At 31.0% G+C, this 23,536-nt stretch overlaps 1 protein-coding gene across 1 annotated transcript in view; it reads right to left on the reverse strand.

Annotated features, from left to right (window-relative positions):
• Positions 1 to 1,985: 1,985 nt before the first annotated feature.
• The window catches only part of LOC107447204 (cytochrome P450 4C1), a 39,572-nt gene continuing 18,021 nt past the window's right edge, over positions 1,986 to 23,536 (reverse strand). The window contains exons 5-12 of the mRNA XM_043041424.3: positions 21,581 to 21,771; positions 11,737 to 11,803; positions 8,776 to 8,902; positions 8,374 to 8,601; positions 6,800 to 6,970; positions 6,111 to 6,174; positions 4,478 to 4,657; positions 1,986 to 2,349 (exon numbers count right to left, since the gene is read on the reverse strand). Of these exons, the coding sequence (XP_042897358.2) occupies positions 2,174 to 2,349; positions 4,478 to 4,657; positions 6,111 to 6,174; positions 6,800 to 6,970; positions 8,374 to 8,601; positions 8,776 to 8,902; positions 11,737 to 11,803; positions 21,581 to 21,771 (1,204 nt within the window). The 3' untranslated portion in view covers positions 1,986 to 2,173. The remainder of the gene's footprint in view (positions 2,350 to 4,477; positions 4,658 to 6,110; positions 6,175 to 6,799; positions 6,971 to 8,373; positions 8,602 to 8,775; positions 8,903 to 11,736; positions 11,804 to 21,580; positions 21,772 to 23,536) is intronic.

The raw sequence follows: 23,536 nt of genomic DNA on the forward strand, positions 1-23,536 counted from the left end.
AATTTAACTTGGAAGCCTAACAGTATTGTTTCAGCTTCGATAATTGTTACAGCTTTTTATTGCAGCTTTGTTGTTGTATTGCTGTTTACTACTAACTGGAAATTAAATTAAACTTATTTCATACAAAATTGTTATTAAGAACAGTTAAAGACACACATCAGATTAAAATAATAATATTTTCAAAAATTTTGTAATTTTCGTAAAAAAATACAAAGTGTGCTAGTTTTGTCGCGGGCTGTACAAATCCATATTATTAATGCCTACCTTCTTTTTTATATGTATTGATAATTAAAATTGATACTAAATTGAACGAATGGCTTTATCGAAACAATAGCTAATTATCCAAAACTATAAAAGTTTTAATAGTGACACTGCAAATATTCAACACTGTTCACAGTTTGCAAAGATAGCTGAAACTGCGTATGATACTTGCTTTCGTAACGTCAATGCTCGTCGCAAGTGACATTTGGACAAGCGCACATATGCATATGACGTATAAACCAGAAGTGCAGAGTTCGTGCCACTGACCGCTGGTACGTAAATACTTGTTTCACCCGAATAAATATACGTTTGTTAATTTATGTTCCATAAAGAAACTGATATTAAGTCAATCATAAAAAAATTCAAAAATTTTACATACTCAATAAGGTATGTGCGATTTGCATATTATGAACTGTTTTTTCTTCGACCCTTCCGATTCGGATCGACCCCCACTTCTGTTAAATAGACCCCTGGGGGTCTATATAGACCACTTTGGCGACCTCTGGTGTAGAGTATATCTTAAGTTAAGAAATCGGATGCAAAAACGTACTATAATGTTATTTTCCTCGGATGCAAAAACGTACTTTATAAATATGTTTTTTTCCTCGAAGGATTGGATTTCTGATCATCAATATGTAAGGGGTATCCGCAATTGTTAAGACCCTTAAATGTTAATTTTACTTTTTGGGTATTTCATCGGACCTTAGGAATTATTTTTTTCAAAAAAAAAAAAAAAAAAAATCAAAATTTTTGCACACAATTATAAAATTTAATTATCTAGATGTAACATCGTGCAAAAAATAGTTATTATTAATTTATTATTTCATTTAATAATTTATTAAAATTTTTTTGAATACTAAGGTACAGAGATTATTGTGCTCCGGAAAAATTCCGGATTTTTCGGTAAACGCGATCCGGAAATCCGAGGTTCAAAAGTTTCAAGAAATAATTGATCACATTTATGTATTTAAAAAAATTTTATGTTTTATTTAGAAATATTAGAACTCGAATTTATACTTGGCATCTCTTTCATTTGTAAATATTTTTTCTAGTAGAATAATAAATGTGATTAGAGATAAAAGTAAACTTATGAATAATTATTAATTTAAATTATTCTGCATATAATTAATTTAGAATTTCATGTTTTGAAAATATCAATGATTTAAATTTATAAAGACGTTAATTTTTTGCAATATTTAATTAATGATTTTATTGGAGAAATTTTCAGGATTTTTGAGTTGGGCTCACAATCACCCCTGAAGGTATACAAATTTTTTTAACGAATGTAATTTTATAGGGTAAATTATAAATTTTGAACGAAATAGGGCGAATAGTTCCCAAGAAATCAATTTGTAAAGAAATTTAATATTTGATCGTAGTTATTGCCTTGATAATGATCCGTCCAATTTTGATATCTTTGTTTCCTCCGCCATGATTTTTACTTCTGTTGTGTTTTTTTTCTTTCATTTTTAATGCTTAACAAGATATAAAATTAAAGAAGGGCAATTATTGCATAACATATCAAAATAAGTAAATATCGAGATATCAAGAATGTAATGTTAGTAAGAATAAAATACCAAGTACATCAATTTCACATACATGGAATCTTCACGATCTGCGCCTTCACTTAAAAGCAGAAGTACTGTTTTTTGAAATTTTTTTTTGTAACCAACCGTAAAGTAAAAAATAGAATATTCCAAATTTTCAATAACTTTTCTATCAACTTTGGTTTTTCGTTTATTAAACACCAAGAAGTAGAACAGTAATCACACTCCCAAGAAATTTTCACGATTAGCTCCTTCATTTAAAAACAGAAGTACATTATTTTAAAAAGAAAAATGAAATCACATGTAAAAAATATAATGTTCCAAAGTTTAATGCAAATTTTCTTTCAACTCAATCAATTAAAACTTTAGTATCCACCTGCATTTTCACGTAAAGAGAAACTAATTCGAATAGGGATCGTGTCCTCAGAAGTTAGTCTGTTGATATCGTACAGGTCATCTCGATTATCAAGTGATTTTAAATTGAATTTTCTGAGAAGGGTAGAACTTGCAATTTTCAACATCAGGTAGGAAAACTTCATTGCTGAAAATAGAAACAGATAAAATACATTTTTCTGTATAGCTAATTAAATCTAACTTTGATAATCTATACAGGGTGATTCTAAAAAGATGGGCAACATTTTGGGAAGTGATAGTACACACCCGAGCAAAGAATTTTTATCAAAGAATGCATGGTCGAAAACAAAATGCAAAACCGCTAGAGGGCGTCAAAGTTTATGTTCTTATATGAGGCAAAAGCACACAAAGAACGATGAAGTTAAGTTATAAAAGCAAATTTAATATCATGTGGTTACAATAAGTGTTCAAAACAGTGACCGGCAGCGGCTATGCACGAAATACAACGGCGAAGAAAAGATAGGCGAACATTCTGAAACACACCAGGCATATCACGAACTCTCCCTGCAGCGACCGAAATCTTCGCGACAACTTCTTCTGTAGATTCAATGGGAGTCTCATACATAAGAGCCTTCAGCTGTCCCCACAAAAAGCAAATTATTTTTTTAAATATTTTTAGACATTATAGCACTCGAATCAGCAGCTTTTATGTATGAATCGCGACGAAGAATTTGCATACGAGCTCTTCTTCTTCCCATAACATGCAAATAATAACTCGCAGCGCAGTAACTCGCAACAGGAATGGAACTTTCACGTTTGCATCAAACAACTTTCCAAATGCGACAGCACCTTTGCGTTTTATTTTCGACCATGCATTCTTTGATAAAAATTGTTTGCTTGGGTGCGTACTATCACTAATTTTGCTCATCTTTTTAGAATCACCCTGTATATCTTTTAAAGCTTTCGAATTACACTTTTCGAAAGTATTAAATTTATTATATCATAAAAATTGAAATACTTGCCGCCTTTTAAAATTATTTATTACAACATATAAACTTTAATGGTAACCAAGAAGAATGAGGCAGCGCAACTGTTTTAATTTTTGAATTCTTCAACAGTTCCTCCAATCTTAACACCTTAATTAGTTTTAAACAATTAAACTAACCTAATTTTTTCACCTTCTGGTGGTAGCAAGGGCAGAAGTACTTAGATGTCGATGGTAACTATTTTCAAGAGATCTCCCCAAAGTGCTCTATGCATTGAGTTTTAGTATTTAAAATCTCTTACAGTCATTAAATCATGCATGAGTTAGGGATATGGCAGCAGAAGTCTTAAAACTATTTCTATTTGTGGTATGAGATAAGATCGAAAACGCATCTTAATTGTCCATTTCGCTCTCTACTACTTTCTTACGCACCTCTCGAACCATAACTTTAGTATCGTTCGTATGATGCAAGGGTTTCCAACTTACATGAGGCAGCGGGCCGCAATTGAAAACACCAGTCAAATGGGCAAATGTATACCGGGCAGTGGCACTGAACCCTAAAAAAAAAACAGTGTATGGTATACCTGGCAATGGCACTTGGCCTTAAAAAACCATTGCCCGGTATACCCTACACGGATATTTTTTTAAGGTCAAGGGCCACTGCCCGATATATATTTGCCCGATTCTCCAAACACTGATGTTTCTTCTAATCTATCGTCAGTAAGTATTAAAATATCGAATAAATGTAATTACATCCACGAATAAATTAATATCAAATCAGATGTAATAAATATTTCGGACATTCACCAAAGCGACTATGTGATTGTCAACATTCACCGGTGAAAGTCAAGAACCACCGATTTCGGTCATTCACAGTAGCATGCACATCATTTACATAATAACCTCATCAGGACGGTTATTTCATACTTTGGCTAAATAGCATCCGGCATTATAAATGCCTAGGCAAAGTATGTAATATTTCTCATATTTCATACTTCGCCTAAAAACGTCGGGCATTATATATAATGCCTAGGCATTATATATACTGGCATTTCATACTTTGCCGGTCACATATATATGATTTTCTTAATATATACGTTTCGTTTTTGTTGATTCCTTTCAAGTCCATCTACGGCACATAATCAAGGTGGCCGAATATGAGTGGGGCACACCTGCAACTCTCTATAGTCACAGAGAGTACAACTTCAACAAAGAATTTAATCTTCATTCAATCCAAAAATTTTAGTTGTTGAAAGTTTTTTTAATTTTAATTTCTTTAAGATTATTATTGATTTAAATCACAATTTTTTTTTCTATACTGTGTTTTTACCTATACAATTCCTTGGTCCTGCTGCAAAGGGAATGTATGTGTATGGATTCCTTCTGATGCTGTTTTCTGGAAAAAATCTTGAAGGATCAAATTTTTCGGGATCTTTCCAAAAATCAGGATGCCTGTGTATAACATGCAAGAAAACCACAACACAGCTTCCTTTTGGAATTGTGTAATCCACTATAAAGGAGCATGATTGCAAAATTAACTGCATGCTTTTAAAGAGAAATTAAGTAAGGTGTAAGAAAGACTACTATATTAATATTTAAATCGGAAAAATAATTATTTAATTTTATTCATATTTTTTTAAAACAAACAGGAAATCTATATTCTAACTATCAAAATTAAAACATCAAAAATTTTAATAGAACGTATCCTTAAAATAGAGGTGCAAAACCCGTGGCCGGGAGCTAATTGCGGCCCTTTTGGATTCAGTTGTATGTCTCCCAACTTTTCAACCAAATATTTATCGACAAAAACTCTATAAGTAGTCTTAGTAGCTTTTAAAATTTCTTTCTATCTAGTTTCAATAAACTTCGAAAGAGCATCGAAGAGCCGAGGTAGTTCAGTGATTATAGAATCGGACTCCGGTCCGGAGGGGTTGGAGTTCGATCCTCGAATCCGCTAAGACCCACCGAGTGTGTGCGATGTACGTGCTCGTCAAATCTGTGGAATCGAAAGTTCTATTGTCGGTCACTGAGCATGGTATGATATGGAAAGAGTTTCCTTACCTTTCAGATCTATGTTTCAACTGAGGAAGTAGCCTCATGAATGAGTAGTGCTGCCATTTATTCGTGGGGTCCTGAGCTAAAACACACGTTTACCCTTGCAATGCTTTCTTGAAGGTAGATAGATACTTTATTAACGTCGCACTAGAGCAGCACAATGGGCTATTGGCGACGGTCTGGGAAACATCCCTCGGGATGATCAGAAGACATGCCATCGCAATTTTGATCCTCTGCAGCGGGGGTGGCTCCCTTGCTTTGGTAGCCCGATGACCTAAGCGCGAAGTCGAGCATTTTACGGTTGAACAGTTTAACGAGGACCGATACAGCCCACCCTCGGTCCCTAAGCACGCTGATCAAAATGGTAACCTACCCGCTTATTAACCGCAGCCAGTGATAAGGTGTTCTACGGGGAATCGTATCTTTACGATCAGGCCACTGCGGGACGTGCTCTCTTGAAAGGCTCACCTTACTGACTTAATTTGCTAAATGGCCAACAGATGGAAAGGTTGGCTTGTCCAGATGTCATTTAAAATAACACCAGAACCCTGAAGTTTTGTATAACAGTTTCGGTTTCCTACTCATCTAATTACAAACGATAAAATCAACCGGGTAGAAATTTCGAGTAACGCCCAACGTAAACTGCATGAAGTTAGAACAAATTCCAACGTAAACTACATTGGTAATAAAAATCAAATCATTTTTTTTAAATTTTAAAGTGGCTCTCCTTATTAAATATTCAGCTGAATAAATTCCTGTTTTAAATCAATAGCTGATAGAAAAAGTTTCTATTTTTAATTTTGCCCTCAATCATGAGTTTCAAGAAACAAATTGTAATTTTTTAAGCAAACATTTGTAAAAATAAATAAACATCTTTGCTCATTTACAACGTGATTTACAATGCTTACGAATTTTAAAACTCTCAGTAGCTTCTCTGGAAAGAAAGTGGACTCCATAAAGTCGTTGAGTTTCCTGTAATGCAATAAACACAAGCATTAAAAAGTGCTAATAAGATCTAAAACTTATAATTTATCAGACAAAAAAATATGGGAAAACTGAATATGCATACATTTTGTTTATAAAGTTAAAGTAATTAAAACACAAATTAAAATGGCTGAAATTTTTGAACTGCCTGATAAATGAATGAATCACTAAAATCCAGGTCTTAGTCACTATTCTTAGAAATTTTTTTTTACCAAGATTTAAAAACAGATTTAGGGTAGTCAATATTCTACTTAACAAAACTACAGAGCTTTATGTCTGAATTCATTGATTAAATCAACTGACTGAAAGTAACAATTTTTAGGTGGTAGATGTAATAATATTTGAGTCATTCTGAATTAATGATATAGAAGTTTTTCTTAAGGAACTTACTTAGAAACACTTATCTCAAACTGAGCAGGCTTCTCTCGACTGTTTGGGACTTTCCAGAGAGGACATATACTCATCTGGTCCTCGATTTCTTTAGGGTCAACGGTCCAATGGACCTTGTCTGAATCGTCAGACATTCGGAGGATAAGCCACAACAACTTAGAAACACTATGTAATGATAGAGTGCGCATACATAAAGATCGTAAAAATAAGTAAAGAATTATACCTTGATGACACAATCTAGATATTTCATCGATTTAATGTCTTCAAGTGTCGCTTCTCTGTCTGTGTTTTGAAAGATATCATCTAACTCTTTGTGGATTTTTTTCTGAACGTCTTGATGCAATCCAATGCAATATAACAGGTAGGACATACTCATACCTAAGGCGTCAGAGGCCTAAACAAAATAAGTTTTGTTAGGTAACTCATTGGATTGTTAGGTACCACTCAAAATAAAAAAAAAAGTAAACAGAGTGCTTGTTAACCGAATCAGCTTTGGACCGATGCAGAGGCGATTCAGCGTTAACCGATTCAGCAATCATTTTAGAAAATGAACTAAACGTGTTCCTTTCGTCTACCAAACAAGCACTTTCTGTCAAGTTTGTGGTTAGGAGTAGCGGTGGCTTAGGGGATAGAGTATTCGCTTCTCTTTGAAGTGACCCAGGTTCAACTCCCAGCTGTAGTCTGCTACCCGCTCTCACCGACCACAGTTCTCTCTTTGTAACGCCGATGCTGGTTAGTTCCATCAAAAAAGTCCTCCACAAAGGCTAGTTAGTCCCAATGCTTGATTAAGGAGGTCAATTGTCTTTTGGGTTGGGTTCAAATTTACAAGGGTACGGAGGTGAACATTGATAGTTGTAAATTCGGAATAGTGTTCAGCACCGGTTATAAGATAAAATAAAAAGTTTATGGGATGAGAGGTTGAAGAATCTGGCGCCTTGATTAGTGGATTGAGAATCGTGGGGCTTTCGCAATAGATAATGTAACCAAACATACTCCGTTCATAAACATAGTATGGGTTAATATCTGTGACCACTCTCTTAACTGCAGCTGTAGTTACGTAAGAGTAGGTGTGGTAAAGCTACTAGATCAGATAGCTTACAATGCCACCTATTGGTAAAGGGTAGAGCTGATGTCTCTCTTGTGCGAGATATGAGGAAAAAGTTGGGAAGCTTAGTTGATTTAATTCAAAAAAGCATCTTATGGACTCAGAAAAGTCCACTTAAAATCACTTCTTTGTTCGAAATGTACTACATTATGACGTTACGAAACGATCTTAGGAAGAAATTATAGCAATAATAAACTAGTTGTCACAAGACACCTCGTTTTGACGTACAAAACGGGAGAGATGTTTAAAAATCTATACTAAAGAAATCTTGTAATAACTGTTTTATTGCCAAGATCATTCCGTCGTCCCCACATTAAAATAAATATATATGTGGCTCGTTCTAAGTGTTATTTTCGTTGCATTAATGTCCATAAGCACATTGTATCTTTTTATTTTTATTTGAAGAAATTCTAATTCCACACTTTATGACCAGGTAATGCTGTAGTTGGTCTCATCTTATAGGCTTGTTACTACACCTAGAACCAGCTCTTATAACTCCAGCTGCAGCCGTTTGATTTTTAACTAGTTTTAGTGTTAAGTGGTTTGATTGTTAAGTGGTTAAGTCAGGCTATTGTATGAATCATCATATAAGTTCACAAACTTTTTTAATTCTTTTAAAATAAAAGTTGAGTTGAGTTGAAGAAGCTTCAGCAGAATCAATTGTTTTCAAACATATCGATACACATACTTACAGCTGCAAAATAAATTAAACTTTCATCCAAGATATCTTCAACTGTAAAGGATGGATCGTTGAAATGGAGTTCTAGTAGCAAGTCTAAAAAGGACTTATTTTTGATCTTTTTTACGCATGAGTTTATTTCATTTTCCTCTGTACTATTTTGAGTACAGACTGATGGTTCTTCTTTGCCGATTAGTGATAGACGTTCTTTAATGGCACACTTCCACCTGTCCAAAATTATCTGCAAATTTTTTAAGAAAATGACAATAAAAAGGGAATAAAATACACTGAAACAATAACAGCTACATAGCATTTGAAACAGTTCTAAAAACTACTATTTTAGTAGGGCAGATTACAATAGGCAGAAAATGCAATGGAAGAAAATATATATCTTTTTTATTTATTCATTACTTACCTTTCTGACGTAGTTATGAACGAGGTTACAACTTTCTCTACATTTTTTAGCAAAAGATGTCTTATTGAAGATGAAATCAGGAAACAACCATGGTCTGGCGAATCTTGCAGCTAAACAAGTCGTAAACCTGGCAACATGACACAGATTACGTGCTCTGATTTACAGTTAGATTTTTAAAATGCAATATAAAATTCAAATTTTTATTTGCTATTTAATCTCGAACTTTTTACGTTTAAGAAAACATTATTTGTGCAAAGATGCTACATACAATTGTTTAAATTTATATTTCTCAAAATATTTTTGTCAGAAAATAATTTGTAATTTATGATTTTGTAGAAAATTATGAAACAATAGGTTCATTAAAAATCATAATAGTCAATCTTCTTCTTATCTGTTACTATACCAGTTATTATCTGTTATTATACCAGCTTCTTATCTGTTTTTACACCAGCTACTAGGTATGGTTTTTACTTAGGACTTTGGAGTCTTAGTTAAAATTGGAATTTACTTGACTGCGGCTATAGTTAGTTAAAGTTAGGTCCTATTAGTAAAAAAAAAGTCTTTGATTTTATGACATTAATTTAGTTGAATATTTATAATTATGTAAACAGTGATATTATTTGAATAGATATTAAGACTATTATTTAAATTACAATTATTATATCTTAGCTATACACGAAATAAGTCATTACATTTTAATGTTTTTGAGCCTGTGTGTGTTATTGAACTATTAATCTCTATGAAGCATAAATACAAATAAAAAATGAAATTAAGGAGACACTTTTAGATTAATAAGTTCATAATTATTGATAAACATTTATATTCATTTTAGTTACAAAATTACTATCACTTTCCGAAAAATTACATTCTGAAACATGTTTAATCCTGATTAATTATTATTATTTTTTTGATTGCATCTCTGTAAAATTTTTAAGAATGTTAAACAATTCCGTCTACAATTTAAATTTCAAAATTTTAATGAGACAATTGGAATGGCCCCTCTTCCCTGGAATCAAAGTTAAATAATTAAACCAATTAATTTAATCAATTAAAAACTAATTATTTCGAAAAAACTAATGTCACTGCTCTACTGGAAATTTTTTGAAAAAGTATTTTTTTATTTATTGATAAAATTTTTTTGTGTATATTTTAAGGTATACTTCAGAGTATATTTCGATAGAGTTTATTTTTTTGCATTCCTTATTTATTTTTTCCTTTTTGCTTACAACGACTGAAGTTATAGGATTTAATGCATAAATAGAGTCAAATTCTTGGCCATAGATGGCGCCACTGAAAAACAAGAATCGCACACTCTGCCTTAAATTTGCTCGGTTCCAACAAGCAGGCTTGCTCGTGTGGCAAGTGGCATTAGAACCAACCAACCAGCATAAATAGTACGATGGTAAGCGAGCCTATTCTCCACTTTTCCTTCCAGTTTAAATAAATATTAGTTTAATTGTTTCTAACTGTTTTAAGCAATTAAATGTTCTGTGTAAACAGATTTCAGTTCTGGGTTTCATGAAACCTTTGACACGGTTCAAATGAGCTTCAATGAAATATCAACATTCTTGTCTTCTTGCGGCAGGAAAAATTTCTATTTATAATTTCTGAAAAGATAAAAAATATGCTAAAACTATTTGCTGAACACATAATTTGCAGTTCTAAAACAAGTTGTGCTCCAAAAATATACCTTTCTATACCTAATATTAAAAAAATATGCCTAATGTAATATTGCTATAATAAATATACCTAATATTAAAAATGTTCTTAATATACCTTATTTTAGTTTTTAAAAAAAGCCTAACATTAAAAAGAGAACAATTTTGTGAGATAATGATTCCAAAAACAGCACGGTAAAATTCAGCATTCGTTATTTATAATGGTTGATTCAAATCTTTTTGCTAAATTACAAATAAATTTTCCGATGACTTAAAAAGAAAGATTGTATTTCATAATTTAAAAAAATAGTTTAACATTCGGCTAGCAGCGGAAAAAATAAGAATGATATTTTACGCTACGCGTGCGTTAGGCAAGTTCCTCGTAAGTTAACCACATTTAAATCATAATCTCCCCATTTACATATTTGTGCACTGCCACCAAATTAATTTTTTTTAAATAATTAATTTTAAATTTTCTCTGTTGCTATTAAATAAAAGCAGTTGAAACTTTATGTTTTGTAATAGAAAAATACGTAGAGTTGTATGGTATAAAAAAATTTTGTGCTTATAATTCAAAATGTTTTAATACACAATTAAATTAAATAATAAAAAATAATAAATAATTTTTAAAAATTATTGTTTGCATGGATTTATCTTTGAGTACATAGGTTTTATGAATGTATGCAATTTTTTTTAGATTGCTCAGTTAGTTTTAAAGATATGACTAAAAACGTGACAAGTGAACTTAACATTGAGGGGACCAAACTTTCATCCGCCTTTCCGACTAAACTAGATGGGCCACAATTTCAAGATTGTGGTTACCCCCTACTATTTAATGGTCAGGAATCCAAATATGTAAAGAAAATAAATGATTATTCAGAGAAAGTGCGTTTTTGTGTCGCGTTTTGTGTGTACGTTTTTGTAATTAGCAATAAATAATTAGCATATTTGAGGTCGCTTCCAGAAACCATTAAGATTGACACTTGGCACGTGAAAATCCGATCATTAAAACAGAAGTTAAATACGTTTTTTTTTTTTTGTTTTTGCTCACTCTACTGTGAAACCTGTTGACTACCTTTGTTGGTTGATCACATGTCTAAACTGATCTTAATGATCAGAAACTAAAATATAAAAACAATGAAATTTTCCCTTTCATAAGATAAAAACTTATTATTGTCCCGCATTTGATTAACTTACACTTAAATTGTATCTTTTTTCATTCATAAATTTTGTTTCTCCTTATATCGTTACGGTTCATCACTTCCAAAGGCTAATTAATAACTTAAGAGTTTAAATAACTTACTGCTCGGCGCAATTGAAAGTAGCCATAGCCTCTTCATTGATCTCTGTATCGAAACCTAACGATGCTTCTGTAAAGAACAAATTAATTTTTCTGCATAAAAATTAGTTTTCATGGGTATAGTTATACATTTGAATATGAAAGGAAAGTATAATATATATATATATATATATATATATATATATATATATATATATATATATATATATATATATATATATATATATATATATATATATATATATATATATATATATATATATATATATATATATATATATATATATATATATATGTCATGTTACGTCTTTAAAGGCTAGATAATTGAAGAGACTTATACGGCTTCTGTTAAAAAGGCATTTTATTTCGTTAGATGGAGTATTGCAAACATTATGCGTGGGATATTTACATCAGGTTTCCCCCTTTACAGGGATTGTTTGGCTTGGCCCAGCTTTATCTAGCCATTGAAAATATGAGAAAGACACGCAATTTTGCCTGTCCTGAGTTTTTAAAGTGAGATTCTGAGAGGGCGTGGTTGCAAGTATCTTCTTATCTGAATGAAACGTCATTCAATTTATAAAATTTAGAGGTTTTGATTCGCTAAAAGTATCTCGCCACTCTGACGGTGGGAACTTTCTGGGACTATCTTCATTTGACGAATTATTACCCATTAACTTCAGAAAATATCTTTTATTTGGCCTTATCTGGTTCATCTTGACTTTTTATGGCTCTTTGTGAGAGACCGACTTCTACATCTTAAACTTGATAAGAAACATATGTTTTAAGCTTACCAGTTAATATAGAATGACTCGTATGAGAAATTCTATATTACATCCCCCCTCCGAAAAAATTTCATTTACTATTAAATTTAGAATCTAGGGTAAAATTATGGTTAATTACTTGCAACCCCTTCCATCAGAATTTTCAATAAAATTATAAGAAAACACACATTAAATTATCAAATAAAAATCTTCAAGCAAAACAAAAATAACAAATGTAAAGTAAAAGCTGTGTACAAGAAAACATGCATAGCTATTAAGTATAACATTATGCAATGTTTACATCAAATTATCTTCTATAGGTAATATATCAAAATTTATGCACTCATGAACATATAGCAGAAACATAAACAAAAAGATTTAGAGTCTCTAATCTTATTAAATATTTTTTTTTTCTTCGAAAAATTATGTTTAATAACACCACAAAATGCTGTAAGTGAATATTCTTTTTGTTTTTTAAGTTAATATACAGAAAACAAATTAGAATTAATAACTAAAAAACACATAAACAGAATTTCATTATTCACATATATTTCTAAAGTGAATGAAAGAAATAAGAAAAGGACACAAATGTGTCGATACTCTAGAATTTAATATTCTAGTATCGTTAAGGGCTTGTTACTGGATACAAAGTTGTAGTCCCCAAAAGAAGGAGAACAATCTTGTATCTCAGCAATATTGATACGGAAGATCCTATCTCAAAATACAATAATGAAAAATATTATTTGTTTTTGTTTATATCATCTGAGAAATTTCATCCCATATTTATTTTGGATTCGGGTAAACACAAAATTTTTGAGGGGTCAGATCTTCCGTGAAAAAGGGGTAACATGTTCAAATGAACCATGTCCATCACAATTTCATATTTTTAAATTTGTATATTGCAAAACAAATCATATATTTGTTTTTCACTTTAATATTTACATTTTCTATTTAATAAATTTTATTCATGATTAAGCTTTAATTTCTCTGGTTCGTAATATTTTCTTAGTTTAGAAACATGTACAATTTCTGTTTTTTCTTTAGTATGACTATTCTTTTTATTTATTTCGTAATTTACATCAGACATCCTTTGAATGATGCTATAAGGACCACTAAAAGTTGGAGAGAGTTTTCTAGTGTTAGGATATTTAAACTCTTCATACATGACTGTGTCACCTGGTGAAAAGTTTATATCTACAAATCTAGAATCGTAATAAACTTTATTTTTCTCGTGGTATCTTTTTGTGTTTTCGATAGCTATTTTCCTAGCTTCTTCAAGTGGAGGATAAATATCCTCTTTTAAAGGATTTTCATATGGAACTATGCCATTTAATAAATATGACGGCGGGAATTCCGTAACTGAGTGAGGAGTTAGGTTATATTCCTGAACCACTTCTTTTAATAATTTAGGCCACGGTATCCTGGAAGAATTTTCATTAATTTTGCATTTTAAACGTGTGATTATTGTTTGTCCTAATCTCTCTACTTTGCCATTAGTTTCAGGCCTATGCGCTGTAGTTAAAAGTTGTTTAACTTTATGATGCTTAAGAAATTTTTTGAAATGCGAAGATGTAAAAGCTGCATTTCTATCACTTAAGAGATTAGCAGGTATTTGATTTTGAAAGATTTGATGAAGAAAAGTGGTATAAGTCTCTGTTGTAATAGATTTTGAAGCGAATGCCCATATATATCTTGTCATATGATCAATAATTAAGGTCAAATATTTCTTTGTTGAATTATAATGATTAAGACCACCAACACTATCAATTGCAAGTAAATCAAAAGGTTTATCAACAGGAGGCATTGATTGTAAAAGCCCAAATCTTTTTTGCCGGGGCTTCTTATTTAATTGACATGTGTGACAATGCTTAATAAATTTAGTGATATCAGAAGTAATGTTCTGCCAATAATTTACCGGAGTTAATAAATTAATCGTTTTTTGAATACCTGGATGTCCAAATTTTTCATGAGCAATTTTGAGTAATTTTAAACGTAGTGAAAAAGGTACTACAATTTTAGTAAATCCTTTTTTACGAAGGCATAATACATCATTAATTTCTACAAATTTTCCAGTTAAATTGTCACATTTTTGAGCCTCTATTATTTCATTTAATTGCAAAAGATGTGATACTTGACCTCCATCATTGTTTACATTTACATTTGAATCTGGTATTTCTCTCGAAAGCATATCTGCTTCTATATTTGTACTACCTTTTGTATATTTTACAACATAATCATACATACTAAGGTGTAAGGACCAGCGAAATAATCTCCCTTTAAGATTTTTAACATTTTTAAGCCAAAGAAGGGCTGCATGGTCTGTATGTATTGTAAATTTCTTTCCAAAAAGGTAGTGATGAAATTTATTTAAGGAGTCCACAATAGCGAGACATTCCAGCTCAGTGATGAAATAGTTCTTTTCATAATCTTTTAATGAGCGGGAGTGGAACGCTACGGGATACAGAACACCAGATTCATCACATTGTTTAAGTACAGCACCAATACCATTTGTACTGGCATCAACAAAAATATGACAATCATAAGAAGGATTAAATATTTTTAATATTGGTTTACTAGTTAAAGCTGATTTAAGAGATTCAAAAGATTTCTGACATTCATCTGTCCATATCCATTTATTATCCTTTTTTAACAAATTATTTAGTGGAGCTCTAATAGATGCATATTTATCTATAAATTTATTATAAACATTAATGGATCCTAGAAATCTTTGCAAGGTTTTTACATTTGTGGGAGGTTTTAATTTTTTAATTACTTCAATATTACTATTATTTGGTGTAACAGTGCCGTTTGTTATTTCATACCCCAAAAAGTCAATTTTTTGTTTTAAAAAGGAACATTTAGAAAATTTTAATTTAATATTTTCTTGTCTACATATATCAAAAATTTGTTTAATATGATCTAAATGTTCAGAATAGCTGTTTGAAAAAATAATTATATCGTCCAAATAATTTGCAGCGAATTTAATTTTATGTTTAGTAAGGATTCTACGAATAGTTCTTTGAAAAATGCTTGGGGCGTTTTTCCAACCAAAAGGTAAACGTAACCATTCATACAACCCATTGTGTGTTGCAAATGCTAATTTTTCTGTGTCTTCTGGGTGGATTTGTAAATGCCAATAACCAGAAATGAGGACTATAGAAGAATAATAAGAACTTTGAGCTAATTTATCAATTAGAGATTCCATGAGAGGTAACGGTTCAGCGTCCGACTTTGTCACCTGATTTAATTTTCTGAAATCCACACATAAACGCGTTTTTTTATTTTCTTCCTTTTTAAATACTAATGTTACTGGCGCAGAATATGGAGAAGAACTTTCTTTTATTATATTATGTTTTAATAACTCCTGAATTTGGTTATCGATTTCTTCCTGTTGTTTTGGAGATGTTTTGTATGGCCTTAAGGAGATCGGTAAATCCGAAGTCAACCTCACTCGTTGTGGTTCTATTCTAACTTTGCCTACATCATATTTATTCTTAGCAAATATGTCCTCATATTCCCTTAGAATTCTGAGTAAATCAGAATTTTTCACACTTTCTATCGATTCAGTTGTTTCTTGAATGACGGTCTGATAATTTGTGTCTCCATTACCAGAATTTATCTCAGAAACATTCGAATTCTTTCGATCTTTTTTAACTTTTTCTTTTATCTTTTCCGTGCAACGATTATTTTCGTTTACGTTATTTGTCATATTTATTTCTGAAATTGTTTGTTTAATGTTCCCTTTCTCGGTTTCATCCTCTTTTTGTTTACTGTTACTAACACTTATTTGCATTGGATTTTCAGTTATTATTTGTAAAGTCAAGTCGCGATTTTCCAGAGGTGAGAAAGTGATCAGTTTTCTGTTTCTCTGGGTAACAATTTGCTTTACACAATTTATAACGATGTGAAAATCACATAAAGATTGTACCCCTAATATGGCATAGTTTAGATCGTTGTTTAGTACTAGAAACTCAGTCGATCTAACCATATTACCAATTTTTAAATTAAGAGTACACTTTTTTGCAAGCGTTAATTTTCCTTTTGTTTGGATAACATTTATCCCTTTACAACTTCTAACAGGAACATTCAATTTCAATACAATATGCTCGGGTATCAAATTTATTGTTGATCCCGTATCCAAGTTTAGCATTAATTTTTGCATGCAACTCGAGTTATCTTTTTTCTCTTTTTTATCCTTTTGTACGGATTGTTCACTTTCTATGTATCCTGACACAAGTAATTGATACGTATTGGTCTTTGATTTTCCAGCTTTATTTTTACTTATAGCCGGATTATTTAAACAGGATTGCCCCCAGTGATATGCTTTTCGTATGCCTATTTTTTCGCAAAATTTACACGGTCTGGGCGGCAAATCTCGCATCTCATGTATCGCCTGATTTTCATTATTTTTATAATCACTTAAATGCAGTTTAGCCTCCTTTTGCTTTTGTAATTTAGGCGTATTGTAACGTAAGTACTTATTATGTATTTTATTTTTTTCTCTATCTATGCACATTAGGTCATATATCCTTAGTTTACTTTTAAAATCATTTAAATTAATTGACCCATATAATATAGCTTTATTTTCTATTGTATCGGGTATGCCATCAATACAATATTTCATTAAAGATTGTTCATCAACTTTATTTTGAACTGCAATTTCTTTTAATTTTAAAAAATATTCTTGCACTGATTCATGAGTAAGCTTTTTCCTATTTATTAAAATTTCATGAATTTCGGCTGAGTTATAGGTAACAAGAAATTCATCGATTAATAATTCTTTCAATTGAGCAAACGAATTAATGTTAGGATGGCTACGAAGAATTATCAACGCATTGTCGCGTAAACACCTTTTTGCATATACAAATTTATGTAAAGGAGATAAATTAAAAAATTTAGCCTGATCTTCAAATACTTCGAACCACCATTTAACATTTTCGTGTTTTTTGCCTTCAAAAGGTGGAACAACTGTTTCAAAATCTGAAAAATCTATTCTAAATTCAATTGCATTTACATTTTGCGTTACATTTGAATTATTTTTTTCTACATTGGCACAAATTTCAGTATTTTTAAAATTATTAGAAGTTTGTATACTTTTAGAATTAACCGAATTCGGCTCCCTATATATTCCACAATTACTTTTAATATTATCATGATTATCATTGATATTACACTCATTAATTTTTTCTTCTTTCTCATTTTCATATGTAAACTTTTTCAAAAATTTTATAAACAATAATACAAGTAATAATAATGAAAAAATAAATAATGCAAACAATAAGAGAATATTAACATAATATACTTCAATATTTTGAACCATTTTAGCTCATTATGCTTAGAATTTTCATTTCTTACTACTAATCAATATTTTTTTTTCTTCAAAATTAACTTTAATGAAGAGCATAATTTCACGAAATACTTATAATATTCAATTAAATAATAAGAAACAATTGAACTTCCTTTTAAAACTAAATAAAATTCTTATTTTTAGAAACTAAATGAAAATTCTTATAGAAATTGAATATTTTTCATAAAAATAACTTACCCATTTAGAAGAATGGCGCGTTTAGTTGTCATAATGCAAATTTATACTTATATATTAAAAGGCTTGAATTAAACATTTTGCGTGAAGATACGCGGAATAATTTTTATAGTTACTCTTTCTAGATTTATCAAGAAAGTGTTCACAAAAGTGTTTATATTTGATTCTGAGCATTTGTAAGTCCAGATCCTCCGTCCAGATGTTTTCCATGATTTCGATGCAAGTGTTCTTTTAGATGTCGACACCTAGAGGAAGAATGCCGATTCACTTTGAACTGTAAAAAGATGTAATATCATTTCTTTTCTTGGGGGGTTGGGGATTCTACTGAGTTGAAATTCTCCATATGGCTTTTGATGATTCTTTGACTGATCCAGATGCGGTGGTGAACTTTAGAATGAATAATTATTCTGACATAATCCTTTTCCATGGTTGTATTTCGACTTTAACAGGCGATGAAGTTCCTTTTATTGTTGATTTGACGATCCACTTGCATATTTTTCTATTTACTTCTTTTGTGGTGGGAACTATACGGAATTCAGCTTTTTCACCCCATGCATCGGGACTTGTTGACATATTTGTTGTTTCTTTTCATCTTCTTTTTCGGAAGGGGAAATGTACTCCTTCTGTAGTCTTTTCGCTGAAGGACAATGATGAGAATGTTCTTTTCTGTTTATATCTGGGGCCATTATTACCAAACAAATTACTTACGACTGCCGGCTTGTCATGTTACGTCTTTAAAGGCTAGATAATTGAAGAGACTTATACGGCTTCTGTTAAAAAGGCATTTTATTTCGTTAGATGGAGTATTGCAAACATTATGCGTGGGATATTTACATCAGGTTTCCCCCTTTACAGGGATTGTTTGGCTTGGCCCAGCTTTATCTAGCCATTGAAAATATGAGAAAGACACGCAATTTTGCCTGTCCTGAGTTTTTAAAGTGAGATTCTGAGAGGGCGTGGTTGCAAGTATCTTCTTATCTGAATGAAACGTCATTCAATTTATAAAATTTAGAGGTTTTGATTCGCTAAAAGTATCTCGCCACTCTGACGGTGGGAACTTTCTGGGACTATCTTCATTTGACGAATTATTACCCATTAACTTCAGAAAATATCTTTTATTTGGCCTTATCTGGTTCATCTTGACTTTTTATGGCTCTTTGTGAGAGACCGACTTCTACATCTTAAACTTGATAAGAAACATATGTTTTAAGCTTACCAGTTAATATAGAATGACTCGTATGAGAAATTCTATATTACATATATATATATATATATATAATAATAATAATAGAAAGCACTATTTTTTGGGTATAATCGTGTCAGCTGAATACCAGATGATATCTTTTCCTTGTTTTATTTTTTTCCCATGTATTTTTTTGAAATTTAAAAGCTTTTAAATTTATAAATATTTTTTAAAACCATTTTTTAATAATTTTTTCTTCTTCTTTAAAAATCTTTATGTCTTTTTCTTTGTTTTCTCTATATTTTTAACTTATTTTATGAGTTTTATGTACTCGCAGCTTACCTGCAGTAAATAAAACTTATTATAATTTTTCTTATTTCTTTTCGTTCTGTTATTCTTTTTTTCTTTATTATGCTATTTTATGTATACATAATTTGTCCGTTTCAATTAATAAAATTCTCTTCCAACAACAAAAGGAAATTGTTGTTGACCTTGTTCAAGGTGAACAAGACTTAAAATTAAACCAAATAATATTAACAACTTTTATTTTCTTTTTGCTAATCCGAAATTCCATAAAACCCCAACTAAATTTTTATTGCTAGTAGTGTAAATAGTAAAAATTGGCATTCACTTTGAAAATATTCTTAAAAAGTATACAATAAAATTAGCAAGCATACTAAAAATAATAACCACTTGAAATGGAATATTAATAATAATATACAGTTCATGAAAGCACTAAAATCTTTAAATAATATTGAGTTTCTATGCTGTTTTGATTTCGAAAGCTTTCCTTTCCTTTCAACTAATAAAATTCTTGATGACCTTCTTCAAATTTATAGCCTGTTTAATTTTAATGATATTATTAATGAAGAGAACAGGAAATTTCCCGTTCATATTAATTTAAACAGCAATTATATTTTACTTTATGGCAGTTTTTTCATCAAATTAATGGCATACACACGGGAAATAATTTTAGTACTAATGTTTGCAATATTTTTCTTTTTTTACAAGAATATTGTTAAATCATTTCATATTTTAATCTTTCGACAAATTCCTTCTTTACCAGATTTATTGATGATCTTTTACCACTTAGAAAACTTATTTATTTTTTCTGATTCTAAGATTAGCTCTGATTTAATTTTAAGGTGGAACTAATTACTATAAGCTATTCTTTAAGCCACTAGACGGAATAGTTTGGATGTATAACCTTTTATACTGGATCAATTGATTTATTAAGATTATCTAAATTGTAGCTTTTATAAAATTATTTCAAATTTTAATGTTAATTGTGCAGAGTAAAAAACTCTGATTTTTATCGTAGGATAATTGTTCTTTATTTTGAAATATCACTTTTGCTGCCGTAAAGAAATGCGTCCTAATGAGAATCTTTACGTTTTTCAATCAAACTTTTTATTATTTTTCTAATTATATTATGTTTTTATCTATCCATATATATTTTCTTACTTTTAAACTATCCATATTACATGGTCATAACAGTTATGTAAACTATTTTTGATTTCAGCTTATACATTTAATAAAGGTTCATACCCCGACAAAGAGTAAGGATTTATCTCGATAAGTAATACTATTCTGTTTCGTTTCGATAACCTCTGTTCGTGGGGTAAAAACTGATACTGCCTAACCTGTAATCCCCCCCCCCTAATGTGCGTCGATGCTGGGCCCACGAGATCTAAGGTGTAGATAAGGATGTAGAAGAAGATAACTACATCCAAGTCTGAACAAAGTCCTTATGGGTCCCAGGACAAAGATTATTGTGGACCCCATCCTTAAGGAACAATAAACCTTATTTTCATATTTTGTAGAATGTTTGGAGGTCCTTCATTCAAAATTGTAGTTTTTCTTTCGATATGAAGACATTCATTTTCTTTCAAAAAGAAACATTAATAAACACTATATTTTTCATTAAGAATTTTGATCGGGGCTTCACCTCTCCTGGGCCCTAGGACAATTGTCCTTCTTTTTATCCTCCCCTCCCTTGAGTATGATAGTAAAACTGAATTTTATGGTAAATTTTACTAGACTTCACTACCAAAGAGCTACGGTAAAAATTGCAGCACTTTTTGGTATTCCCATAGAGTTGGGAAACACGGTACATTTTACCTTTTAGTTTGCTATTTTATTTCAGTTCTAGGTTTCATTATTAAACATCTGTTCGTGAAACATTACCTAGATAATTATATAATTATTGACCATTCTTTTTCAACAGGAATTATGAAATTACAAGACTAGGATAGCATTTAGAGTACACCCTTTATTACTTGTAATTTGTAATTTTTCTTTTTCATTTCAATAGCAGCTTCCATGATGTAAAAATAATATATTTCAATCTAACTTACTTACTCATCATCATATAAAACGTACAGGGTCTCATGATTTTAGTAATATCCACCCAAGGTTCATCGATAAAACAACCAATGTCGGATAGGAATGTCCGTGAAGCTTCTTGCATCAGGGGAGCGAAGTCATGGAGAATTTTAAAATGAAATGCTGGTGTCAGTAATTTTCTGCGACTCCTCCATTTATTCCCATTACTGAAACAAATAAAAATAATCTGAAGTTCACTTCGATGTGGAGTTGTTATTGTGCTAAAGAATCCTCATGCGAAGTTTTCTTCCCCAGATTTCCATGGAATTTCTTAAACAAGGTTTTAATTATTCCTTATTAATGGACCGTGTTTTGACCTTCAATAGTTTTCTAAAGGTAGGTTTTTTGTTTTACATTTCGTGTCATTGTATTACAATTTACATTCGGCACTTAACATTACTCAAAAAGTTTATTGATTTAGTGTAGCAAAAAGTTGTTTCACTGTTTTAAATCCAAAAAATGTCTTTAAATACATAACATAACATAACGTAACGTAACGTAATGTGACGTGACATGACATGGCATGGCATGACATGACGTGACATGACATGACATGACATAACGTAACGTAACGTAGCACAACACAGCACAGCGCAGTGCAACACAACGCAACGCAACACAACGCAACGGAACACAGCGTAACATAACGTAACATAACATAACATACGTTTGTGTTCGTAGGGTCGAAATTCTAGCATAATTTAATATGCAAAGGGATTTAGAACAGCAGTTAAAACCGTGAAGTGGAGATAGGGCACATCATAAAGCTTGAGAATTGCATAGCAGCCCATGACTCGGTATATCATAATACGACACCATGGGTGACCCCACTCCTCCATTCCGACATGAACTGATCGTTCGTGAGCACTTGAACCGATATTTTCATGCATCTAAATTATTTCAGTTTTATGTTAAGTTTTGTTCTTTAATAACTATTGTCAAATTTTATTCGAATAGATTCAGAAATAGATGATTTATATGTAGGAAATTAGGAGGCAATTTGGTTAACAGATCATTAAATTACGATAAAATAGCTATTTCTGGGCTTATTTGAATGCAATTTTGGACAATATCTACCAGAAAACGTTAATTTAATACGATTTAAGACAATTTAGGTGACCAAAAGTAAGTTTCAACTACGCACGAACGGCCAATTAATAGGAAGGCTATAATAGCGGCGACATATCATAACTGGATAATGAATGGATAATGGTAATTGCTTACAATGATTCAACAACATCCTTCAACTAAAGTTAGTCATCATCGTATAATAGAGGCGACATATCATAACTGGATAATGAATGGATAATGGTAATTGCTTACAATGATTCAACAACATCCTTCAACTAAAGTTAGTCATCATCGTATAATAGAGGCGACATATCATAACTGGATAATGAATGGATAATGGTAATTGCTTACAATGATTCAACAACATCCTTCAACTAAAGTTAGTCATCATTGTATAATAGAGGCGACATATCATAACTGGATAATGAATTGATAATGGCAATTGCTTACAATGATTCAACAACATCCTTCAACTAAAGTTAGTCATCATCGTATAATAGAGGCGACATATCATAACTGGATAATGAATGGATAATGGTAATTGCTTACAATGATTCAACAACATCCTTCAACTAAAGTTAGTCATCATCGTATAATAGAGGCGACATATCATAACTGGATAATGAATGGATAATGGTAATTGCTTACAATGATTCAACAACATCCTTCAACTAAAGTTAGTCATCATCGTATAATAGAGGCGACATATCATAACTGGATAATGAATTGATAATGGCAATTGCTTACAATGATTCAACAACATCCTTCAACTAAATTTAGTCATCATCGTATAATAGAGGCGACATATCATAACTGGATAATGAATGGATAATGGTAATTGCTTACAATGATTCAACAACA

This window comes from Parasteatoda tepidariorum, chromosome 7, assembly GCF_982258835.1.
Source record: "Parasteatoda tepidariorum strain Cologne lab strain chromosome 7, Ptep-v5.0, whole genome shotgun sequence".
NCBI lineage: Eukaryota > Metazoa > Arthropoda > Arachnida > Araneae > Theridiidae > Parasteatoda > Parasteatoda tepidariorum.